The sequence below is a fragment of the Clinocottus analis genome, unplaced genomic scaffold (genome assembly GCF_023055335.1).
Source record: "Clinocottus analis isolate CAN_PGR_092001 unplaced genomic scaffold, fCliAna1.0.p SCAF_8, whole genome shotgun sequence".
NCBI lineage: Eukaryota > Metazoa > Chordata > Actinopteri > Perciformes > Cottidae > Clinocottus > Clinocottus analis.
Window position 1 is genome coordinate 11,475,555 of NW_027176240.1, and position 19,279 is coordinate 11,494,833.

The 19,279-nt window shown below is 41.2% G+C and overlaps 1 protein-coding gene across 1 annotated transcript; it reads right to left on the reverse strand.

The window, feature by feature from the left end:
* Positions 1–14,661, reverse strand: cunh10orf71 (chromosome unknown C10orf71 homolog). The gene is made up of 2 exons (XM_068567460.1): positions 14,471–14,661; positions 1–12,399 (listed from the first exon to the last, which is right to left on the reverse strand). Exon 2 carries the CDS (start codon positions 12,194–12,196, stop codon positions 875–877), a length of 11,322 nt encoding a protein of 3,773 aa, XP_068423561.1. The 5' UTR covers positions 12,197–12,399; positions 14,471–14,661; the 3' UTR covers positions 1–874.
* Between the last annotated feature and the right edge of the window lie 4,618 nt (positions 14,662–19,279).

A 19,279-nucleotide genomic window follows, 5' to 3' on the forward strand; every position in this document is an offset into this window, starting at 1 on the left:
TTATATTGTCATTACAGCCATCTGACTAGTAAAATGAAATCAACATGTAGAAGCAATTTTTATATTTCCTTTTTGTTTATTTATAACCTTCACAATGGGATTTTGAAAGACAGTCATTGTGGTGAGAAATGATTTGGTTGAATGAAGTGTGTTTTTATTGCCTGAATTAGTACATGCCATTCTACTCTGTTTCACAGCACCACAGAAACATTATCACAAACTTCCAACTTTAAAAATTGATGAAGTTGAACCTTAAAATCAGCAATAATCACATCACCTCTTTTTTTTTTTTTTTTTTTTTTACTTTGAAACAGTGGTTCAATACACAAACTATTATGTACACCATCTGCCGATATTTAAATGACGCTGTGGGTTTGAAAATATTTCATGCATCACAAACTGCCGGCTTTCCCCAATGAGACCAAAATAATAAAAACTCAAGCAGACCTGCCTATGTTCATAGAAGAAAACAATGTTTCTTCAAACTACTCAACACTATTGACACACAGTTGCTGTTTTGTGTATGATAACATACTTCTAGCTTCAGGAGGCAACGGGATACGGATCATTCTGTATACACAAGAAACATATCTTAGCGTCTCACATTCAAACGTCAAATGGAATGGTGAACTTCTGTAACACAATAAATAGCTCATCTGTGATTCTCCAAAATCAACAGCAGCAATTTAATAGCATGTCATGGGGAGTTTTTTTTTAAAACTATAAACCAAAAATATACGGAGACTATTTTCACTTGAAAAACTAAATTACAAATACTTAAATACTGCATAGCATGATCCATGATTGGGTATCCTTATTGTATCAAATACTTTATTAACTTAGCCCTTGAAAGTAAAAGCTTCCACGTTTGTTCTCACCAGTCAGACAGCTCCATAAAGTCGTCCAGCTCACTCATGGTTATTATATCTCGTGGCTGACACTGTGAGTGGGCTGAGTTATCATTTTCACAAACTGAGCTTCCTGCAAGCTGGCTGTTTGTGTCACTCTCTGGGAACCACTCATTTGGTCCATGTGTGTTGTACACTGTGCTATATGTTTTGTCTTTGTCATTGACTGTGTCCATGTATGGCGATTTCTCTGGACTGTAGCAATGGCCTTCAGATTTTTGTTCCATTTCATGGGCTGGGTATCCGTAGCTCTCCCAGGCAGGCTGTTGTTCTTGAGGGAGAGTCAAAGGGGCTGATGACCTGAGGCCGGGCACAGAGGTGATAGTTTGAGGTTGGTAGTCTTGGGGATAGCTATGGTTGCCTTGATAAAGCACAAAGGGCTTGCCAGCTGGAGAGGCCCGGGGCTGCTGTTGAAGCTTGACTTGCATTTGGGGTTGGAGCTGAGGTTGTGAGTATGTCTGCTGGGGCTGTGGTAGGGCGGTGCTCTGGCCGGACTGGCGCACGTTCAGCTGGACATACTTTCCTGTCTCCGGGTCAAAGAAAGTCTTCGTTTTAACTTGAACAGGCACATCCACCACGAAATACTGACCAGAGCCGAGGTCTTGCAGCACCTTACGCTGGGTCAGTGGGTAGGAATGGGGGTAGCTTGACTCTACATGGTACTGTGTCACTGGAGCTTGGTGGTTGGCATGAAGGAGAGTGGGAGAAGAAGGAACATGAGCAACTGTCCCAGGAGCAGCAGTCTGGGAAGCAGGGCCAGTAACTTTAGGCGAGGCATCAGGGAGTGAAGCGGGGTCAGTAGCATGAGGTGAAGCAACAGGGAGGGAGATAGGACCAGTGGCATGAGGGGAAGCATAGAAAGAGCTGTGAGAAAATTGGTGGTCCGTGTGTGATGACGGAAAGCTAGACCCCAATGTTGGAGCATGAGCAAGGGAGACGGGTGAGGAAAAATGAGGGGAGGCCACAGTTTGGCGGCTGGAGGAACGCTTTTCAGTGGAGGAGGAGGGAATACTAGAGGTATCTTGAAGAGATTTCTCAGCTCCAGCATGGATGTCGGATGCAATTTTGGACAACTCCTTCTTGATTCTACGAGTAGTCAACCTTTGCGCTCTCCGCAAGGCTTTTTCACTCTTTGGGGGAACAGTTGGAGGCTTGCCCAAAGAACGGGAGACGTCGCTGCTGAAACTACAGGCTGATTCTGGCCTCTCGTAGTCATACAGGCCTCGTATATCTGCCAAGTCTGCTGCACTGGTGGCAAAACTCTCCCCACCCTCTGACATATTGCTGATGACAGAGCGAGAGTCGTCTTCTTCCAGGGCAAAGCTCCTCCTGGAGTAAGGCTTATGTTGTGGAAGAAGGGCTGAGTAATCCTGGGATAAATATGCCGACTGAAAAGTGGAAGATTCTTTGATTGCAGCAAGTCTGTTTAACCCTGTGTCAGGATAGACGGGAGTTCCAGCACTGCGTCTCATTATCTCTTGCTCATCCTCTTCTCTCCCTGACGCCCGCTCCATAGGTGAACCAACCCGGAAATCTTCCTCAAAGTTCTTATGGAAGCGTGGTTTAACTGACTTGAAAGAGGATCCTCTCATGGTGTTATCCTTCACCCTGAACATTAAGGGCTTGCCTCCCAGAGCAGGAGATGAGGTGTCGGAGCGGGGCAGAGAAGGAGCTGGAGATGCAGGAGCATGTGGCCTATACGGCCTTGCGTGGGATCCTGACTCCTCACTTGACCCAAGTCCTGATGGATTGTGTCTTTGTTGAGAAGGCAAAGGGGAGCATAGCGGTCTTTCTCTTGGTTTCCTCTCTGTATCGGTTGAGGTGATGGCATAGTACTGAAGAGCATCTATCCTCTGTGCTGCTTTTTTCTGCTCACCCACCCGAGTCTCTTTGTCCTTTTCCATGTGATTTGCTAACTTCTTTTCTTTTTCTTCTTCTCTTTTTTTAGCCCTGATCTCATCTTCTCTTTGATTTAGCATCCATTCATGTTTTACTCTCATTTCCTCCTCTTTAAGTGCTGCTTGGCTCTTCTCAAGGCGTCTGTTCCTTTGCCCTTTTGTTTGATTTTCTTCTCTTTCTTTTACAAATGTTTTCTCTGGTTCAACAGCTTTACTTTCATCTTTCTCTGTCTGAGTTCTCAACCCTTTTTTCTTTGAATGTCTTTCTCCCCTCTGCTCTTCAATCTTCTGCTCATGTTTGATCCTTTCCTCCTCTGAAATGTGAGCAGCTTTTTCCTCCTTCCCCTCCTCTCTCTGTTTTCTTTTATTTTCCTCCTCAATATCAGTTAATTTCTTCTCCTCAATCTGTTTTGCTCGCATTTGCTCCTCAATCAGAGCAGCTCTCCTCTGTTGCTCCTCTTGATCAGCTCTCCTCTGTTGTTGCTCCTCTTGAGCAGCTCTCCTCTGCTGCTCCTCTTGATCAGCTCTCCTCTGCTGCTCCTCTTGATCAGCTCTCCTCTGCTGCTCCTCTTGATCAGCTCTCCTCTGCTGCTCCTCTTGAGCAGCTCTCCTCTGTTGTTGCTCCTCTTGATCAGCTCTCCTCTTCTGCTCCTCTTGAGCAGCTCTCCTCTGTTGTTGCTCCTCTTGATCAGCTCTCCTCTGCTGCTCCTCTTGAGCAGCTCTCCTCTGGTGTTGCTCCTCTTGATCAGCTCTCCTCTGCTGCTCCTCTTGATCAGCTCTCCTCTGCTGCTCCTCTTGAGCAGCTCTCCTCTGTTGTTGCTCCTCTTGATCAGCTCTCCTCTGCTGCTCCTTTTGATCAGCTCTCCTCTGCTGTTCCTTTTGATCAGCTCTCCTCTGCTGCTCCTCTTGAGCAGCTCTCCTCTGTTGTTGCTCCTCTTGATCAGCTCTCCTCTGCTGCTCCTTTTGATCAGCTCTCCTCTGCTGTTCCTTTTGATCAGCTCTCCTCTGCTGCTCCTCTTGATCAGCTCTCCTCTGTTGCTCCTCTTGATCGTCTCTCCTCTGTTGCATCTTTTGATCGTCTCTCCTCTGCCGCTCCTCTTCATCGGCTCTCCGCTGCTGCTCTTCCTGTGCAGCTTTCTCCTCCTGTTGCTGTTTCACCCTCCTCCTCCTCTCATTCTCTTTTATCCGCTCTTCCTCCTCTCTCAATTTTTCTCTGCGTCCCTCCTCAATCTTAATTCTTCTCTTCTCCTCAATTTCTTTTTGAGCAGCTTGTTTTTCTTCTGCTTTTCTTTCTGCTTCTCTTTGTTTTTCCCGCCTCTCCTTGATCTTCATAGCGATGGTCTCCCGCTCTCTTGCTCTTCTCTCCTCTTCTCTCTGAGCGGCTCTTCTCTCTTCTTCAGCCAGAGAGGCTCTATTCTCCTCCATCAAATGTTTTACTCGTATCTCTTCTGCTTTTTTCTCCTCTTCTATCTTAGACAATTGTCTTTCCTCAAACAGCTTTTCTATTCTTTGCTGTGGTCCTTTGGTTTCTTCATGCTGAGTTGCAAGCCTTTCTTGTCTAATTTTTTCGGTTCTCCCTTCCCCTGCCTTAACCACTGCACTAGTCCTCTCGTCTTTTCTTAGAGTTGCTGTGACCCCCTCTATTTTGTACACTTGACCCACAGCTTTTTCATGAGGGGTGGCGTTATCAAGTAGCTTTAGGTTTTGTGACACATGAACTCTTTGAGCATCCGTTCCAGATACTTGTTCTTCACTTCCTTGGTTCTTAAGAGGAGTTGTTGGTGGCGAGTTTCTTTCTTTGAGATGTTGTGTATGTTTTGCCCTTGTGTCTACAACACCTTCATTGGCCTTGACATCTAAAAGCATTTTCTCTTGTCTGTCTTTGTCTGCCAGTTTGAACATCCCTGTCCTTTGGTGTTCCTTCTCTGTTATGGGAAATGCTAAGGGTTTGGGCTCTTTGTTCACTTTAGGGCTGACCTCTGTTTTATTTGGCAAATGTTTATTTTTCATAAAGACGTCTTGTGGTTCAACAGTGAACACTGGACGTCTGCTATGACGACTTTGTATCAGCGGAAAGAATCCTTCCTTTTTGTTTGGTGGGAATTCCTCAATCCTGTTTGCCTCTTCTTCTGAAACAATTACTTTCAATCTGGCATAGTCTGCAAGTGCTGAAATCTCAGGTATTGTGGCCACTCTTTCTTTGGGTATTGGTTTAACTGTAAGTTTTTCTTTCACAATATTTTCCTTTGTTGCATTTAAATTTCTTGTGCTCTGTCTTTCCCTGGCTGGTAAACTGGATTGATTCTCTGTGAGACGTTTTCTGATATGATTGGCTTGACCTGCATCTGTCTTCTCATTTGTATTGCCATGTCTCTCTGTGGGACTATAACTTTGTTTTGAAGCCGGGTTACCATGTGTTTCTCTGTTTTTCTTCACAGAACTTGATTCCACTGTTTTCCTTTTACTTTGATCCAACATAAAGTCTTCATTGTTTCGTTGAGAGCATAATTCATTGCTGATCGCTGCTTCGTTTAGTGGTAATTCTGGAAGTTCATTTCCCTTTGAAACAACCTCTGACATATCTCCAACATTTGTACGATTTTGTGGTTCATTATTTCTTTCTGCTTCCCCTTGCACTTGAAAGTAGTCTCCCACCATTGGTCGTATCTTTGATTCATTCACTGATTTCCTGTTTGAATTTACATTTTCAGGCATTGTATCTTCAGCTTGAGTAATTTCACTGTTTGCATTAATGTTATTTTGTGGATTTTTGTGTAAATCAGATATGTTTTGCACACTGGACAACACACATTGAACTCCCGATGTGTCTCCCGAATCGTGTTTGATCTGATTCTCACTGCTTGCTGACATAAGCGCTTTTGTTCTGTCTTCATTGTTTAAAGAGTTCATGTTTTCTTCAACACCAGATGATGCAACTTGTTTTTCTTCATCAGCAGCAACTACATCACAAGGGACAAGGGGGACATGATGTTTTTCCACCATCTTCAAGTTTTCCTTCTCAGTTACTGCTGGTACAACTCTGATGGCAATGCTGCCTATATGCACTGTATCATCCATTTGATTATTCTCTCCAATATGTGTCTCTATGCCCAGATGTTTTGGAAATACTTGTGTGTTTTCCTTCTCAGTTGAATGGTTAGATGGACTGGTTTTATTGAATGGCTTTGGTGTTGTTGATTCACATCCCTTTTCTTGCACTTGGGGTGCATTCTTACCATCTATGTTCTGTCTTTTGGATGGATTTATGAAAGTTGTCATGTCTTCTTCCACTGATGGCTGGACATCATGTTTTATCAGAGTTTCAGCATCAGCTCTGTTGGTTTTCGTGGATTTGATTGCTGTATTCATCACTTTGGCCATCAAGTTGTCATTGGTATGTGCTGTTTGCAGATTTTTCTCTTCAGTATTAACCTTTACGTTATCTTTCCATAGGCTCTTTGTTGAGTTTTCTTTTGACATTTCATTTGAGCAGTCTTTCGTTTCGCTTGCTAATATGTCTTGTTTGTATAGATTGAGTTGAGTTTCAGCCAAATCTTTATTTTCAGTAGATACAGCGACTGAAGAAGGCACATGTTTTTCAACAAATGGTTCGTGGAGTTGTGGTCTCGTATTTATAGAAGAACTCTCCAGCTGGTGATTAGTCCTCTTCACAGTGACGTTCTCAGACACATTGTTCTGTCTTGTCTCTATGGTTGGATTTTCTTGCATATTTTCAGGATGATTATTCATATCAACTCTAGTTGGATCTTCCTTCACTGTAGGATGAGTCTTCTGTACTATACTAACTTCTTTTGAATATGTATTTCCCTTACTTACTTCCAAACCTGAGCTGGGATGACATTGATCTTGCTCTGAATTACTGAACTCGTTTACATTAATTTGTTCTTGAGTGCTGTTCTTCCTTTGACCATTGTCTGTAGACAGCTTTCTTTCCCGCACAGTTACCATTATTCCCGTAATCTGCAAGCTGTCATCACCCACTGGGCTCTTGTTCTGACCAAGGACAAGATGTAGTGCAGAAGCGGAGTCCTCATGAACTGCTTTATATTTACTCTCAGCCCTTTCTATTGCCATACGTTCTGAGCTTTCTGCTTCGACCAGATCAATAGCTGGTAATGGATCCTGTTTCTTTTTGCTGAATTGGTCAGTGTTTACAACAGGATTGTCTTCAAGTCCCTCTTTCTGTTTTACAAAGATTTCTCCTGGATTTGCTTCCTGTTTGCCTTCATTTTTCTTGGGTGATTGCTCTTTCTTTTGTATTGTTGACTTAATTTCAGATGGATTCTCTTTCTTTCGATTTTCTACCAAGCCCTCATCTGTACTGATGCTTCCCATAGTTTTTTCTTCTCCGAGGGGTTCTGGCACATTGTCATTGCTCTTCATTGGTTCTTTGGCAACTGGTTTCAGTAACTGGTCTACTGGCTGACTGGTGGTTGCTGCAGACCTAACAGGTATTATAGCAGAGCTGGGAGGTAAAACAGACTTGACTCTTTCTAACCGTAGTCCTGAAGGCTCCATCTGGTGCTTTGGTGCCATATTACTGGGCATTGTGCTTTCATGCTTTTTAGGCACTTCCTGTGATGGTGGCCTCTGTCTTATATTATTACTCTGTATACCTGCTAATTGCTTTGAAGAATTTTTGGATATAAACCCATCTCGCACTGCAAAACCCTTTTCTTTCATAGCTGAAATCTCTTTTTCAGCATGAGCTTTTATCTTGGAAGTCAGAATCTCTTGCTTGGCCTGAGCTCTCTCTTTACTGGACAGTGCTCTGGGAGGGGTATAATGCTGATCTTTACCTGGACCTGCACTGTGCTCAGTTGACTTGAGATTTCTTCCAGGGAGGGGCGGTATAGCTGATTCAGAATCTCTGTTATGTGAAATATCAGTGAGTTTCAAGGAGTCACATCTTTCCAACTTCTCAACACTGTCATCCTTCACTTTATCCCTAACAATGTCCCTATTTGCTCTAGTATCTACATTTTTAGGTAAACTATTTTCAGCAGATAATTTGAACTCTTTGGATGACTCACTGTAAACATACTGGCTCTCGCTCAACTCAGGGGGTTTGAAGCTGCCTCCTTCCTTATTTTCTGTGTTAGCTGTCTCAACTTTGCTTGTAGGACTAGGATTGTCTTTTGATTTTTCGCTATTTGTTATCTCAACTTTATCAAGAGATACAGCTTGTGTTTCATTGGCATCATTTGAAGAAACATTTCCTGCGGCTGACACTTTGTTTCTGTTTGCAGAAGTTGTATCAATAAAACCATATTTCTCTCGAAGACACTCATACTCGTCAGACCCTCTATTCGCTTGATCTAAATATTGCCCGCTGATAACAACTATGTCTTCCCTTTGTTGATTCATTTGGGTTGCCTGGTCCTGATCTTTGTTTTCTTCATTTTTATTTATATTTAAAGGAATATCTGTTTTAATCTCATCTTCCTTTTTATGAACTGTATTTCTGACTTTTTCTTTTTGCTCTCCTCCCATTTTCTCCTTTATTTTGGTCAATTCCGCTTTAGCTTTAGCCAACTCTGTCTTAACTTGCTCGACTTGGTTTGGCTCAGTTTTGATCTGTTGTATCACTGTTAGTTTTGCTGCAGGTTCAGCAAACTTTTCTTGCATGCCCTTTGTTTTTGTTAGCTCTCCTTTGTTTTGTTCCAGCTTTGCCTGCTCTGTCTTTCTCTCTTTCGCTTTAATTATCTGTGTTGTAGGTTGATGTCCATTTAATTGACTCACTTGAACTTGTTCTTCAGCTTTCTTTTTAAGATCCTCAACTAAAATGGTGTTTGCGTTGCCATTTTCCACCATCGTCTTGTCTTGTTCTGCTTTAGCTTGTTGCTCATGTATCTGCTCTAGTTTTACTTCTTCTAATCTTGCCTGTGCCGCCTGTTCTGTCTTTGCCAGTTCAGCTTTCATGTGCTCTTCTTTTAGCCCCTCAGCTTCAGCTCTTTTTACTTTGACCTGCCCACCCCGGTGTTCTCTCAAGTGCTCGTTTCCCACTTCTTCTTTAATATTTCTATGCTCCTCTGTTACCTTCTCTACTCTTGTTTGGTCTTTTTCTTCCCATTCCTCTCCGACACGCTCTGGTTGTTTTTCTCTGGACTGTTCTGTCCGTTTCTTTTTTCTCTTCTCCTCTTCAATATGTTCTGCTTCAGCCTGATGTACTTTCTCGGGCTCTGTTAGTTCTGCTTTGGCCTGATCTGCTTTGACTTTCACTGAACCAGTTTGCCCTGCTAAAATTAACCTAGCCGACTCTGCTTTAGGCTGCTCCACTTGAGCCCAGTGCTGAGCCTTTGCCAGCTCTGCTTGGTTGTGTTGTGCTTTTGTATGCTCGGCCATGGCCTGTTCAGTTCTAACCTCAATAAACTGTCTGTCTTTTACCTGGTTTGTCGTTGTGGGGGCCAAAGCATTGTCAGGGTTTGATAATAATTTGTTCTGCATATTATGTTCAAGCTTTGGTTTAGATTCTATTGGCTGGAGACTTTGCGTTTCATACACCTTTGGAATCGGCATATATTGTTTCCTCTGACCTGTTTCTTGCTTATTAGAATCCAATGTGTGTTGGTTTCGGTATTCTTGATCAGTATTTTTGTTATACCTCTGTGTCAAATAATTATCTTTTATTTCATCTTCCATAGTGTTTCTGTCATACTTTTGAAGTATATCTTTGTTATTTAAAGTTTCCGGTTGCTGTTGTCCATAATATACTGTTTTTTCAATAGTATCATTACTAAATGGTGCCTCTTGTGGCACTTGGTTTGAAACATATGTATTGACCAACTCTTTTTTACCAACACCAAAACTCTCCTTAAACTCTATTTTCTCAAGTTCTTTATTTATACTTTGCTGATTTTCTCCTCTATATCTTTTGCTTAGTGAATTTGCTTCCTCCTTTTTTGCATCTGTTCTTTGGTAAGCCTGTGCATGTTGGTCTTTTTCCATTAAAGCAGTTATCTCTTGTTTCCATGGAGAGATGGCTTTCAGGCTGGGATTTTCTGTGCCTTGGCTGTTTGTTTGTCTCCAGCTATCATGTGAGGACACATTACTGTAATCATGTTTGTTTTCTTTGAATTGCTGATATCTATCCACTTGTGTGAAGTCCCTTCCCACTGTTTCATTAAAATGTTGCTCAGCATTTGCCTTACTTCCAAAATGTTCTCTTGGTTGATTGTTGTCAGCATCTAGTCTTGGTATTTCTGTAGCTGTATAAGAGGGTTTAAACCTGGATGTCTCTCCTCCCAGAGTTTCTAAATTATTGACCATGCCTTGCTTATAGGATGTGGATGACGATAAGTCTTCATGGAGATTCGGCCCATTAGTGGGCTGATAACTGGCATCATTTTCAGGTATGAAGCCAGTGAATCCAGAGTGCTGAACAATCTTCCTTGGCATCTGAGCTCTTTGGTAATCACTCGATGTGTATTCTGAATATAGGCTTGTATGTGCAGGTTGAGAATTTGCTGTTATAACCAATCCAGGGTTGTTATACAGGTTTGCATATTGATTTGAGGCAGCATTTGTCCTGCTGGATTCCTCTACACAGAGAAGTTGAGAGTCTGGATCTGGGAAATCAGGGATGTCTATCACAGTGTCTCTCGGCGCCTGGGTAGAGTACTGTTTGTTTATCTCCTGTGTCTCCAATCCTTTAAATTTGGTAGGGCTGTAGGTGCTTTTTACTCTTTTCCGGTTGTCTTTGAGATTGAAGAGTAGGCTCGTGGCCCTGGATTTGTAGCTGGACATCCTAACATCAGGAGTGGCTCCCCTGCTTTCTGCTCGCACTGGAGGATGCTCTATAGGCTGAGGGGAAATTTCAGACTGCCGGACCTCTGGCGTCTCTTCTTCTTGTTGTGCATAGACTAAAGGTGTGAGCAACTGGCTGACTTTGAAGGGAATTGTGCTTGTGTTACTGCTTGCAGCATTTGATGCCACTATTTTTGCATTGTTGCTGAAAGGATTTAAATTGGTATTGCTAGAAAGCACTCCTTGTTGATTTTCTGTTATCCCTGTTGCGATATTTTGCTCTGTCATCATTTTTATTTTTTGCTGAAGAGCTTTGACGGAGCTGATGGTGTCTTGAACACGTCGAGACATCTCGCTCGTCGGTGATGCAGTTGATGGCCGTTGCAATGGAAACCCTTTAGTTCCCAAGCTCTGCATCCACGTCCTGTTGGGGTAATGACCCGTCAACTCTGACTCGCAGCGTTTCTCCACGGCCGGAGCCTTCTGCAGTATTGTAGATGTTGAGGTGGCGCGTGGAAGAGTGGGAGGAACCACAGGCGCCAAGGTATTTCTTGGGTGCCTGACACCCCTCTCATCAAACCGATAAAGACCCTGTGGTTGGGCATCCAGTGAAAGCTCCCTGTATATTGGTGTCTCATACCATTTAGGGAACTCTGAACAGTGCATAAACCCTGAGACTTCAGCTTGTTGGAAGGGAAACCTATTATGGTTCCTCCATACCTTAAAGGGACTAAACTCACTGTGTATAAAGAAGTTAGAGTTACCATTGAACTGCTCGGACATGCTGTGTTTACCGTGGGAAGATCTCATAAAAGAGGATGCAGAATTCATGTGAGCCACTCCTGCTACGTCAGAGGAGTAGAAGTTGGTGTCGGGGGAAGAGAACGGGCCAGCTGAGGGGAAATGACCACTGGTAAAGTTTCGCTGGTAAGGTGTAGAGAACTCAGAAAGTTCCTGTTGGATACTCATCAGAGCTGATTTGTCCCAGCTTGCCTCGTCATTCCACTCTCTGACTTTGCCATCCATCCCTGCTCCATCTCTAAGTCCCTCAGAGTTAAAAGCTCTGATCAGAGAAGAAACTCTGGAGCGGCTTCTGCGTTGCTGCGTACTCAACTCTGTGGTTCCATTGCTGAGGGAGGAAGACTGCTCTTCCCCCAGGGACTCTTCCCGTTGAGAGGTTTCCACAAAGGAGTGCTGGAATGTGGCGGAAACCCTCCCTTGTGTCCTTTCCCCATAAACCTCCCACTGTGGATCTCTCTGAATCTCAGCCTCATATATTCCGCCATGGATCCAGTCCCGTCCATACTGCTGCATCCTGAGTCCGAAACTCTCATGTTCCTCCCTTTCTTTGTCCTCTCCGTCTCTGTCCTGGTCGCTCTGACTAAAGGCCAGCTGTCTGTCTCTCTGGGTGCAGGGAGAAGACGAACAGAGGTCTGAGTCATTATAAACCGCCTCATCTCCAATGCAGAGACTCCTGAATGCTCGATCTGTCAGGTTGCTGACCTCACGGTCAGTCTCATCCAGATAGGAACCACCACTTGAGGTGTCGCTGTAGCCTCCATCGCTGTGCTTTCGATGGCCGCCACTCCTTCGGCCCGAGCGGCGCTTCTCAGCTGAAGTCATAATGCAGGATCGTCGGCAAAGAGCTGTGTCCTCATTTGTTCAGTCATTCACGCAAACACAGACCTCTCAATGATACGCCGTGCTTGTTGACGGAGCTTCAGGACCCAGAGTGTGGGTCAGGATTTTCTACAGCTCGTAGTTCCTAAGGCATCATAGCCTTTTAGTTGGCCTTCATCCAAAATAATAAGGAATTGGTTCTTTTCCTATAGGAGAAAAGAAATGAGAATTAGCCTTGTTCTGAACAATAACTCAAATCACAATTTATTAAAACAAAGAAAAGATTTATAATAGTGTTTGCATGATTTGTGTGATGCAATTCCATCTTCAGTCGAAGCTTGAGATATCGACAATGTTTTATTTTACGTGAGACAATCTTAAAAGCCATAAGTTGTTTGTTGTGGTCCTTATTTTATTATAGCTGGCCTTGATAAGCAGCGTTTTCCTTTTGCATTAAGCAGCAATGTACTGTATGTGGTTCTCAAAACAGCCCTGCAAATCCTTCTACTCAATCACTATGACCTTCAGAGACATGTTGTGAATAAAACTACACGGTTGCTAGGCACAATAAAGACAGCCTCACGTGAGTTATTTTGGGAAAGCTGGACACATCCGTACAAACTTAGATGGGCACACAGATACAGTCTCATACACTTCTTTTGGAAGTGTTTGGGACCACTTTTGGATTAAAAGATAGATATGGACGTTGGATTTACATTAATCAGAGACTGGGACTAACTAAAGAAGTTTTATAAATCAGACCATCCGATTAGGCTACCATCAAGCTGTTTCTTTTTGAGTGTAAGTGTCAAACAAAAGGTGAGGAGCAGTCAACTGTAAGAGTACAGTGTAAACTAATCTTGTGGTGCAACTCTTTTGGTTTTTACAACAGCACGGAGAGCAGGTGGAAAGCAGGTTGGAATATCAATCCATAGAAGGGCTGATAAATTTAGAGGTGCAATTTGAAATTACAATCTGTCATCCAAAATGTTTCAATGTGAATTTTTTTCATTAATACAATTTATGTTTTTGATCTGTAAATCTGAAACATCCAAGGCCGTGAGTGCTGTCACCTATATTTGTACATGTTGATCCATGTGCTTTTCCTCAGCAGTGGAGTCTGACACATTACAAATTTAGCTCGCTGGTATGCATTGCTTATGTAGTGCCTTCAAAACAGTACTTATGATAAACTAGATTTAAAATGTGAAAAATAAATAATGCAGAACATACTTCAACAATTAGTCTCATGTTTAATAACAATGCTCAACATCTCGTTGAGAAGATAATGTCTTCCTTCCACACTGGCCTTCTCCTTGTTATTCCTCTGTTGTACTGTGCTTTTTAAATAAAATGTTTACACATGTAGATGCAACAATGTAATGTCATGGGTATGTTCTGGTTAAATTTACTGCAGCTGCCAGGCAGCCGTCACCTTGCTCAGAATATCCAGTAGTTCATTAATATCTTCTGAGCTGGAGGTCATCCATCTTATATGCAGCTACAGAACAACTTCACAGTGTTTTTTTATCAAATTAAACTGATGCAGAAATGAAAGGAACTATAAAGATATCACACACCTTTCTCCAGAAGCATAAAACAACAGCAACTCATCGGCAAGGGCATGTTTTTTTATAGTCACTTTAAGCATCTTCTTTCAATTCATTATAAGCATTGAGAAAACGTTGAGGACACAAAGACTACATCCTCCTTCATATCTACCAAAGCGACTCATTCTGTTCAGTGGAGAAAGAAGAATCTGCTAATATCAGAAAGTAAACAAATCATGCAGACTTATACTAACTGTCCCTAACAATGATGTCATGTCAAAACTGTCAGGGTGATTTCTGGTTATTCTGGCATGTGGCAGGTTTATTTTGGTCCAGTGACCGGCCTCCAACTCTAAAACCTAACACCAAAGAGGCCTCACTTTCAGAGAGACTGACGGCCAAGCGAAGACTGAGCAGCAGCAAATCTGTCAAATCTGACAACAGAAGGGATACGACTAAATGTTAGCAGTCAGTGGAATCAAATACAAAGCAGTCAGTTAAAACCTTTTGTAAATGAATGTGAATTCTTTAGGAGATTAAAGCAGGTATTTATTTTCATATTTGTTCGTTTATTTATCTGTACATATACTTAAAATCACTTAAAGAAAAATGCATGCATGGAAGGTTGAGTGTATCTATTGTTTGACATTTTTTAAGAGGCTTAATGTATATATTGTTTTAATTGTCCTGCCTTTAACATGAACATTAATATAGAGTGAGCTCTTACCTTTCAGTTTTATAGTCCATACTTTTTACCCTATCGTAAACTCCTCAAAAGGCTTGATGATCTGATCCTGCCCTTTCTAATAACAACAATCCAACGCAAAAACCTCTATAGTCCACAGTCAGTTCTTTGAGCATCTGACCAGAGGCAGACAGCGGGACCCAGGGCTGGAGACCAGACAAAAATAGCAAAGTTGTCCCAGTGAGAGTGTCCACCATGAGGGGACAGAGTGAGGGCTTGAGCTAGCATGCGGATCTGTGAGGTCCTTTGGTGTCGAGTGTCAGACGGATGAAACAAACAGCTTCTCAACTATTTATAAATGTGGCCAGCTAACTGTTGGCTATTGGTATCTAGCGCTAACCGTCACAAGTTGGAAAGTATTACAACTGGCTGAGAAGGTGGTGAGGTCTAAACCAGTAGATTTTTTTGTGTTATTATTGAGAGTAGTAGGTGGGTATGGAGGGCATTGCAGTTTGGTTGCTCCTCTGACAGATATAAATAACTAATTTGCCTCGCACTTGACAGCCACCTTCTTTGTTGAACAGAACTGACAAGTATATGGAGTGTTAACAAGTGCTCCTGTTCATCATCCAGCTGCTATCATCACGTTAGGATTAAATGAAGCTTTCTGTTGATTACATGACCATAGCAGATTTTTCTATTAACTTCCTTTGAATGAAGTTTTTCATTTCAAGCTGCTTATCTGAGAGGTTCATTTCAACATGAATTTAACACTCACTTATTATAGTTCTTTAACTATGGGATTCTTACATAATCTCCCTGGCTACTGCCTGACTTGTCCTAGGAGAAAAGGCCATAAGGCAGAGGAAGGGGAGGAACTGGACCCCCCCTCTTCCAACCCACTGCTATAATAGGAGATTGCTGGAGCAGATAGTTTCCTGGGATTCTTGGCGGGTGCAGAGCCGGCCTGGCAGTATGATGGACACACACACATGGGCCTTAATGGAGTCGCACTCCTTCATGTACACCCACACCAACACACAAATACGCACAGATGGTTTTGCATACAGCTCACTAAATTTGGGGAAAGGCTGAGGTAATCCCTTTTTAACAAATCTCTGTCCTCCCCTTTAAACAACCTCCAACTCTGACCACATGTCAATCTCATCTACTTTGTTTCCTTCCACACTGGACTCTTGTTAATTAATAATATACATGATATTTGGTGAATAAATCAATTAAAAGATTTGCATAATGTCCAATAAGTAAGTGCACAAAGGCTTTTAGTTTAAAAATACATTTCGGTTTTAAAACAGTTGTTTGGTTACAAAGAAGATTTTCAGTTTCACGTCTATCTGTTTGTGTAAAGCCTCTAACTATCTATTACTACAAGTATCGGGTTTGGAGAACTGTGTGAATCTCAGGTTTACAGTCACAAATCAAATCTATGAGTTGTATTTTCGACTATAACCGCTGCAATCAAACTGGATCGGCATCAGTCATAAACCACTATACAAACAATGATTTCTCTTAGGCAGAAGGCAGTATATGTCCGAAAACTAACGTTATGAAAAGAAAGGGAGAAACTGCATGGACTAGAACCGCACGGAAACAACGCATCAAGCTCCCAGTGCTCCTCCAACTCCTCCTCCGCTGATGTCATTCAAATCAAGACAATTTGAAGTGGTTTATATTTGCTGAAGTTGATGTACTTGCATGATTCTTGCATAAAAGGAACTACTGCTCTCAACAAATATCAATGTCTCAATATTAAATATTTGAGTTTTTATTTGGTCGGAAATAAGTTGAAAAATATATATATTCATAACATTAGATGAAATTGGATGAACATAAAACATATTTAAATCTTTAGTCAAAACAAGCGATCAGACAATTTAGCTTTTAAAGGTTAAACACATACATGTTGGCCAACTATGAGTCCCAGAGAGCATAATAATATTAAATACATATTATAGAGAAACGACCAATCATAGAACTTTAAATTAAGAATTGAGAAAATAAATTATAATTTTAGCTTTGTATACATATTGTATTTCATTACATTTTGAATTAATTTTGGACCAATCCAGCAGCTGTAATGAGTAATGTGTCTTTCATTCCAGTAAATAAGCTTTTATTTGCATGTATTTGTCTATACTTAGGAAGGGTAGTTGTGTAAATATATGGAAATGGTTATTCGGAGAATAGGTTGTTAAGTGTTGAAGCCAGAGACATCTACAAACTGGACTTCTTCACTGGCTCAAGCACTTTTAATTTAACTTTAGCCTTAACTTTAGCCTCGGCCACCGGTTCCCATCTTATTGGTGGGAACCGGTGGCCGAGAGGTTATCTCAAAGGTCAATACAAGAACATTACGTGGATGTCATGTTAAGAGCTTGGATTAAAAAAACTTTGACAACATGCTATAAATTACTTTTAACACCCTCACACATGTGTCTTAGTCTTTCTTATTGAGAGCGAACAAAAATAGAATTAGGTTCAATGCAGACAAATTCTATGAAAAAAAACAAGATTACAGACATCAAGCGAGCTACATGGTTTAATTAATCAAGAAGATGAATTAATGAAGAAGAACATGTATGAACATACTTTTAATCGCAGGTTTTATTTGAACTTGAGAGCCACAGATCTGCTCAGTCTTTATTTGTGCAAATCAATCATTGCATGCAAATCATTTTTATTTTTTTCACAAAATGTCATGCACAGCGACAGAACTCTTGGATTAAAACATGAAATCTAATTGTTAACACATTCAAATGTTTGCATTAATTTGTTCCGAACGTTTTCTTACATAAAGTCGATGTTTTTTTTACATATTTACACATTTGAATATATTCATACAAAATGTTTTCACACAATCATATATGTTGATGAACAGCTACAATACTTTTGATCCTATATTTGATTCCCTCCATCTTGATGAGAAAATCAGCTTCACAGATCATCCAGAATTTGCAACTAGCTGCTATGTCATCTTGTTTTTCTACTTACTTTTGGGAATATGGACACTAATCACTGGTTAAAAAAATGTTTTGATTAATAAAATACAATTGACAAAACTAAAGCAAAAAATAATTCTCACTGAGTTTGACACGACGGCTGTTTCCTGCTCTCTAAGTCCCTCTAGTGGACAAACTAAGAATGACGTCTACTTGCATTCGGTCTGTAATGTTTTGATGTGTATCTTTGTGCGATTCTTAAACTTTGCTTCAACATAGTTGATTGTGAAGCTACTGAGGACTGTAAGCATTGATCACGAGTGCTGAGGATGCTCTTCCCTGTGCTGAGTAAGGAGGAGCGGAGCTGTGGTTATGTGGCAGACAGCAGAGAGGCACATTACTTGCTGCATTAAGATATGCTTTGTTTGTATTATCTCCATTCTGAAACGAGCTTAATTGATTCTAATTGATTGAGTTATTGATCGGATCTGTTGCAGGAATGAAAAGTAAAGATGATACTCGAGTGGGTGTTTTTGGCCCTTCAGTTGACCGGCCCTGAATGCACTTTATGTCTGATTTTGTCTGCTAGGTCCTTGAATAGTAAAAATATAGGTGTTGCACCCAATGTCAGGCAAAAATAATTGTATGTATGTGCCAGCCTGTCCTACGCATCCTCTCTGTGTGCCTTATATTGTCTGGATGAGTGCATGTTGCCAACGTTTCCCTGTTTCAGGACATATTTCCCCACATCCCTGCAAAAATATTTCATTACTGCAACAAAAGAAGCCCATTAACTGCACTGTAAGAACAGAGTTCAACTGCTGTCCCCCATATTCACCATGTTTGTCTGCTTTTCTGGCCGCTCTCCAGCTAATTTGATATAACAATGCTCAACAAAACCGCCTTGGGACTTTTTTTTAGGTGACAGAAAATTATCAATGATGCCACATGCACAGCTGAATGTCAACACCAACTTGACTTGTTTATGAAATATTAAAGCAGTGAATTATGGGCACCATGCAGAACTTAATGATGATCGGAGTCATTATAACTTCAGCATCCTTTGTTTTGGCTAATGATTAAATTCCACAACTACTGTATTCAATTTAGGAGAGATTGAATGTGTTTTTCACGTCTTTTGTATGATTTATATTGGTTGGATTCTGTCGTCCATATTGGTACATTTTTGGAAAAAGAGATGATTTGTATAAGGATATAGTGTTATCATTAGCTGCCATGTCAGGGGGCTTAACATCTTTGCTCTGGAGCCGTCTTAAAGCGAAAGCATTTTATTAGGAGATGATGTTTTTGTTAATATTATTTGTGGCATGAAAAAAGAGTACCTCCTATATAATATTATAATACCAAATGCATGAAAATATGCCATAATACTGTAAAATCTGCATTTTGACATTTCTGTATCAAAAGCGGCCATTTATTTGAATGGCTGGTGTGTGTTTCTTGTCTGGAAATATGGTGGCCCAATGAAATACAAATGTAATTCTAAAATGTGTTAATGTCACAACAAGGTGCCGCGTAGTCAATGAAAGCATCACTTTATTGGAATATTTGTAGGGTACTTGGGGTACAACATGCACACATAATGGTGTAAAAAAGAGAGGATGTAAGTCCTCTGTACTCTGTTTCCAACCTGGCACGACTTCTGACATTATCTCCCTCTTCTATGTCACCAGGGTGTCGCCTCATCAATTATTGAACCAGTACTTCATGGTAATACATAATTTCTTATCAAATATTCATGATAATGTGTGTGTAGTTTACTTAATTGTGTTATTGACTATCAAAAGTAATTTCCTGAAAATCCTCAAGGACGTAAATTGAATCAGCCCAACTCCTGGTTGTGCTCTGCGGTTAAGTATTCTCATCTGAT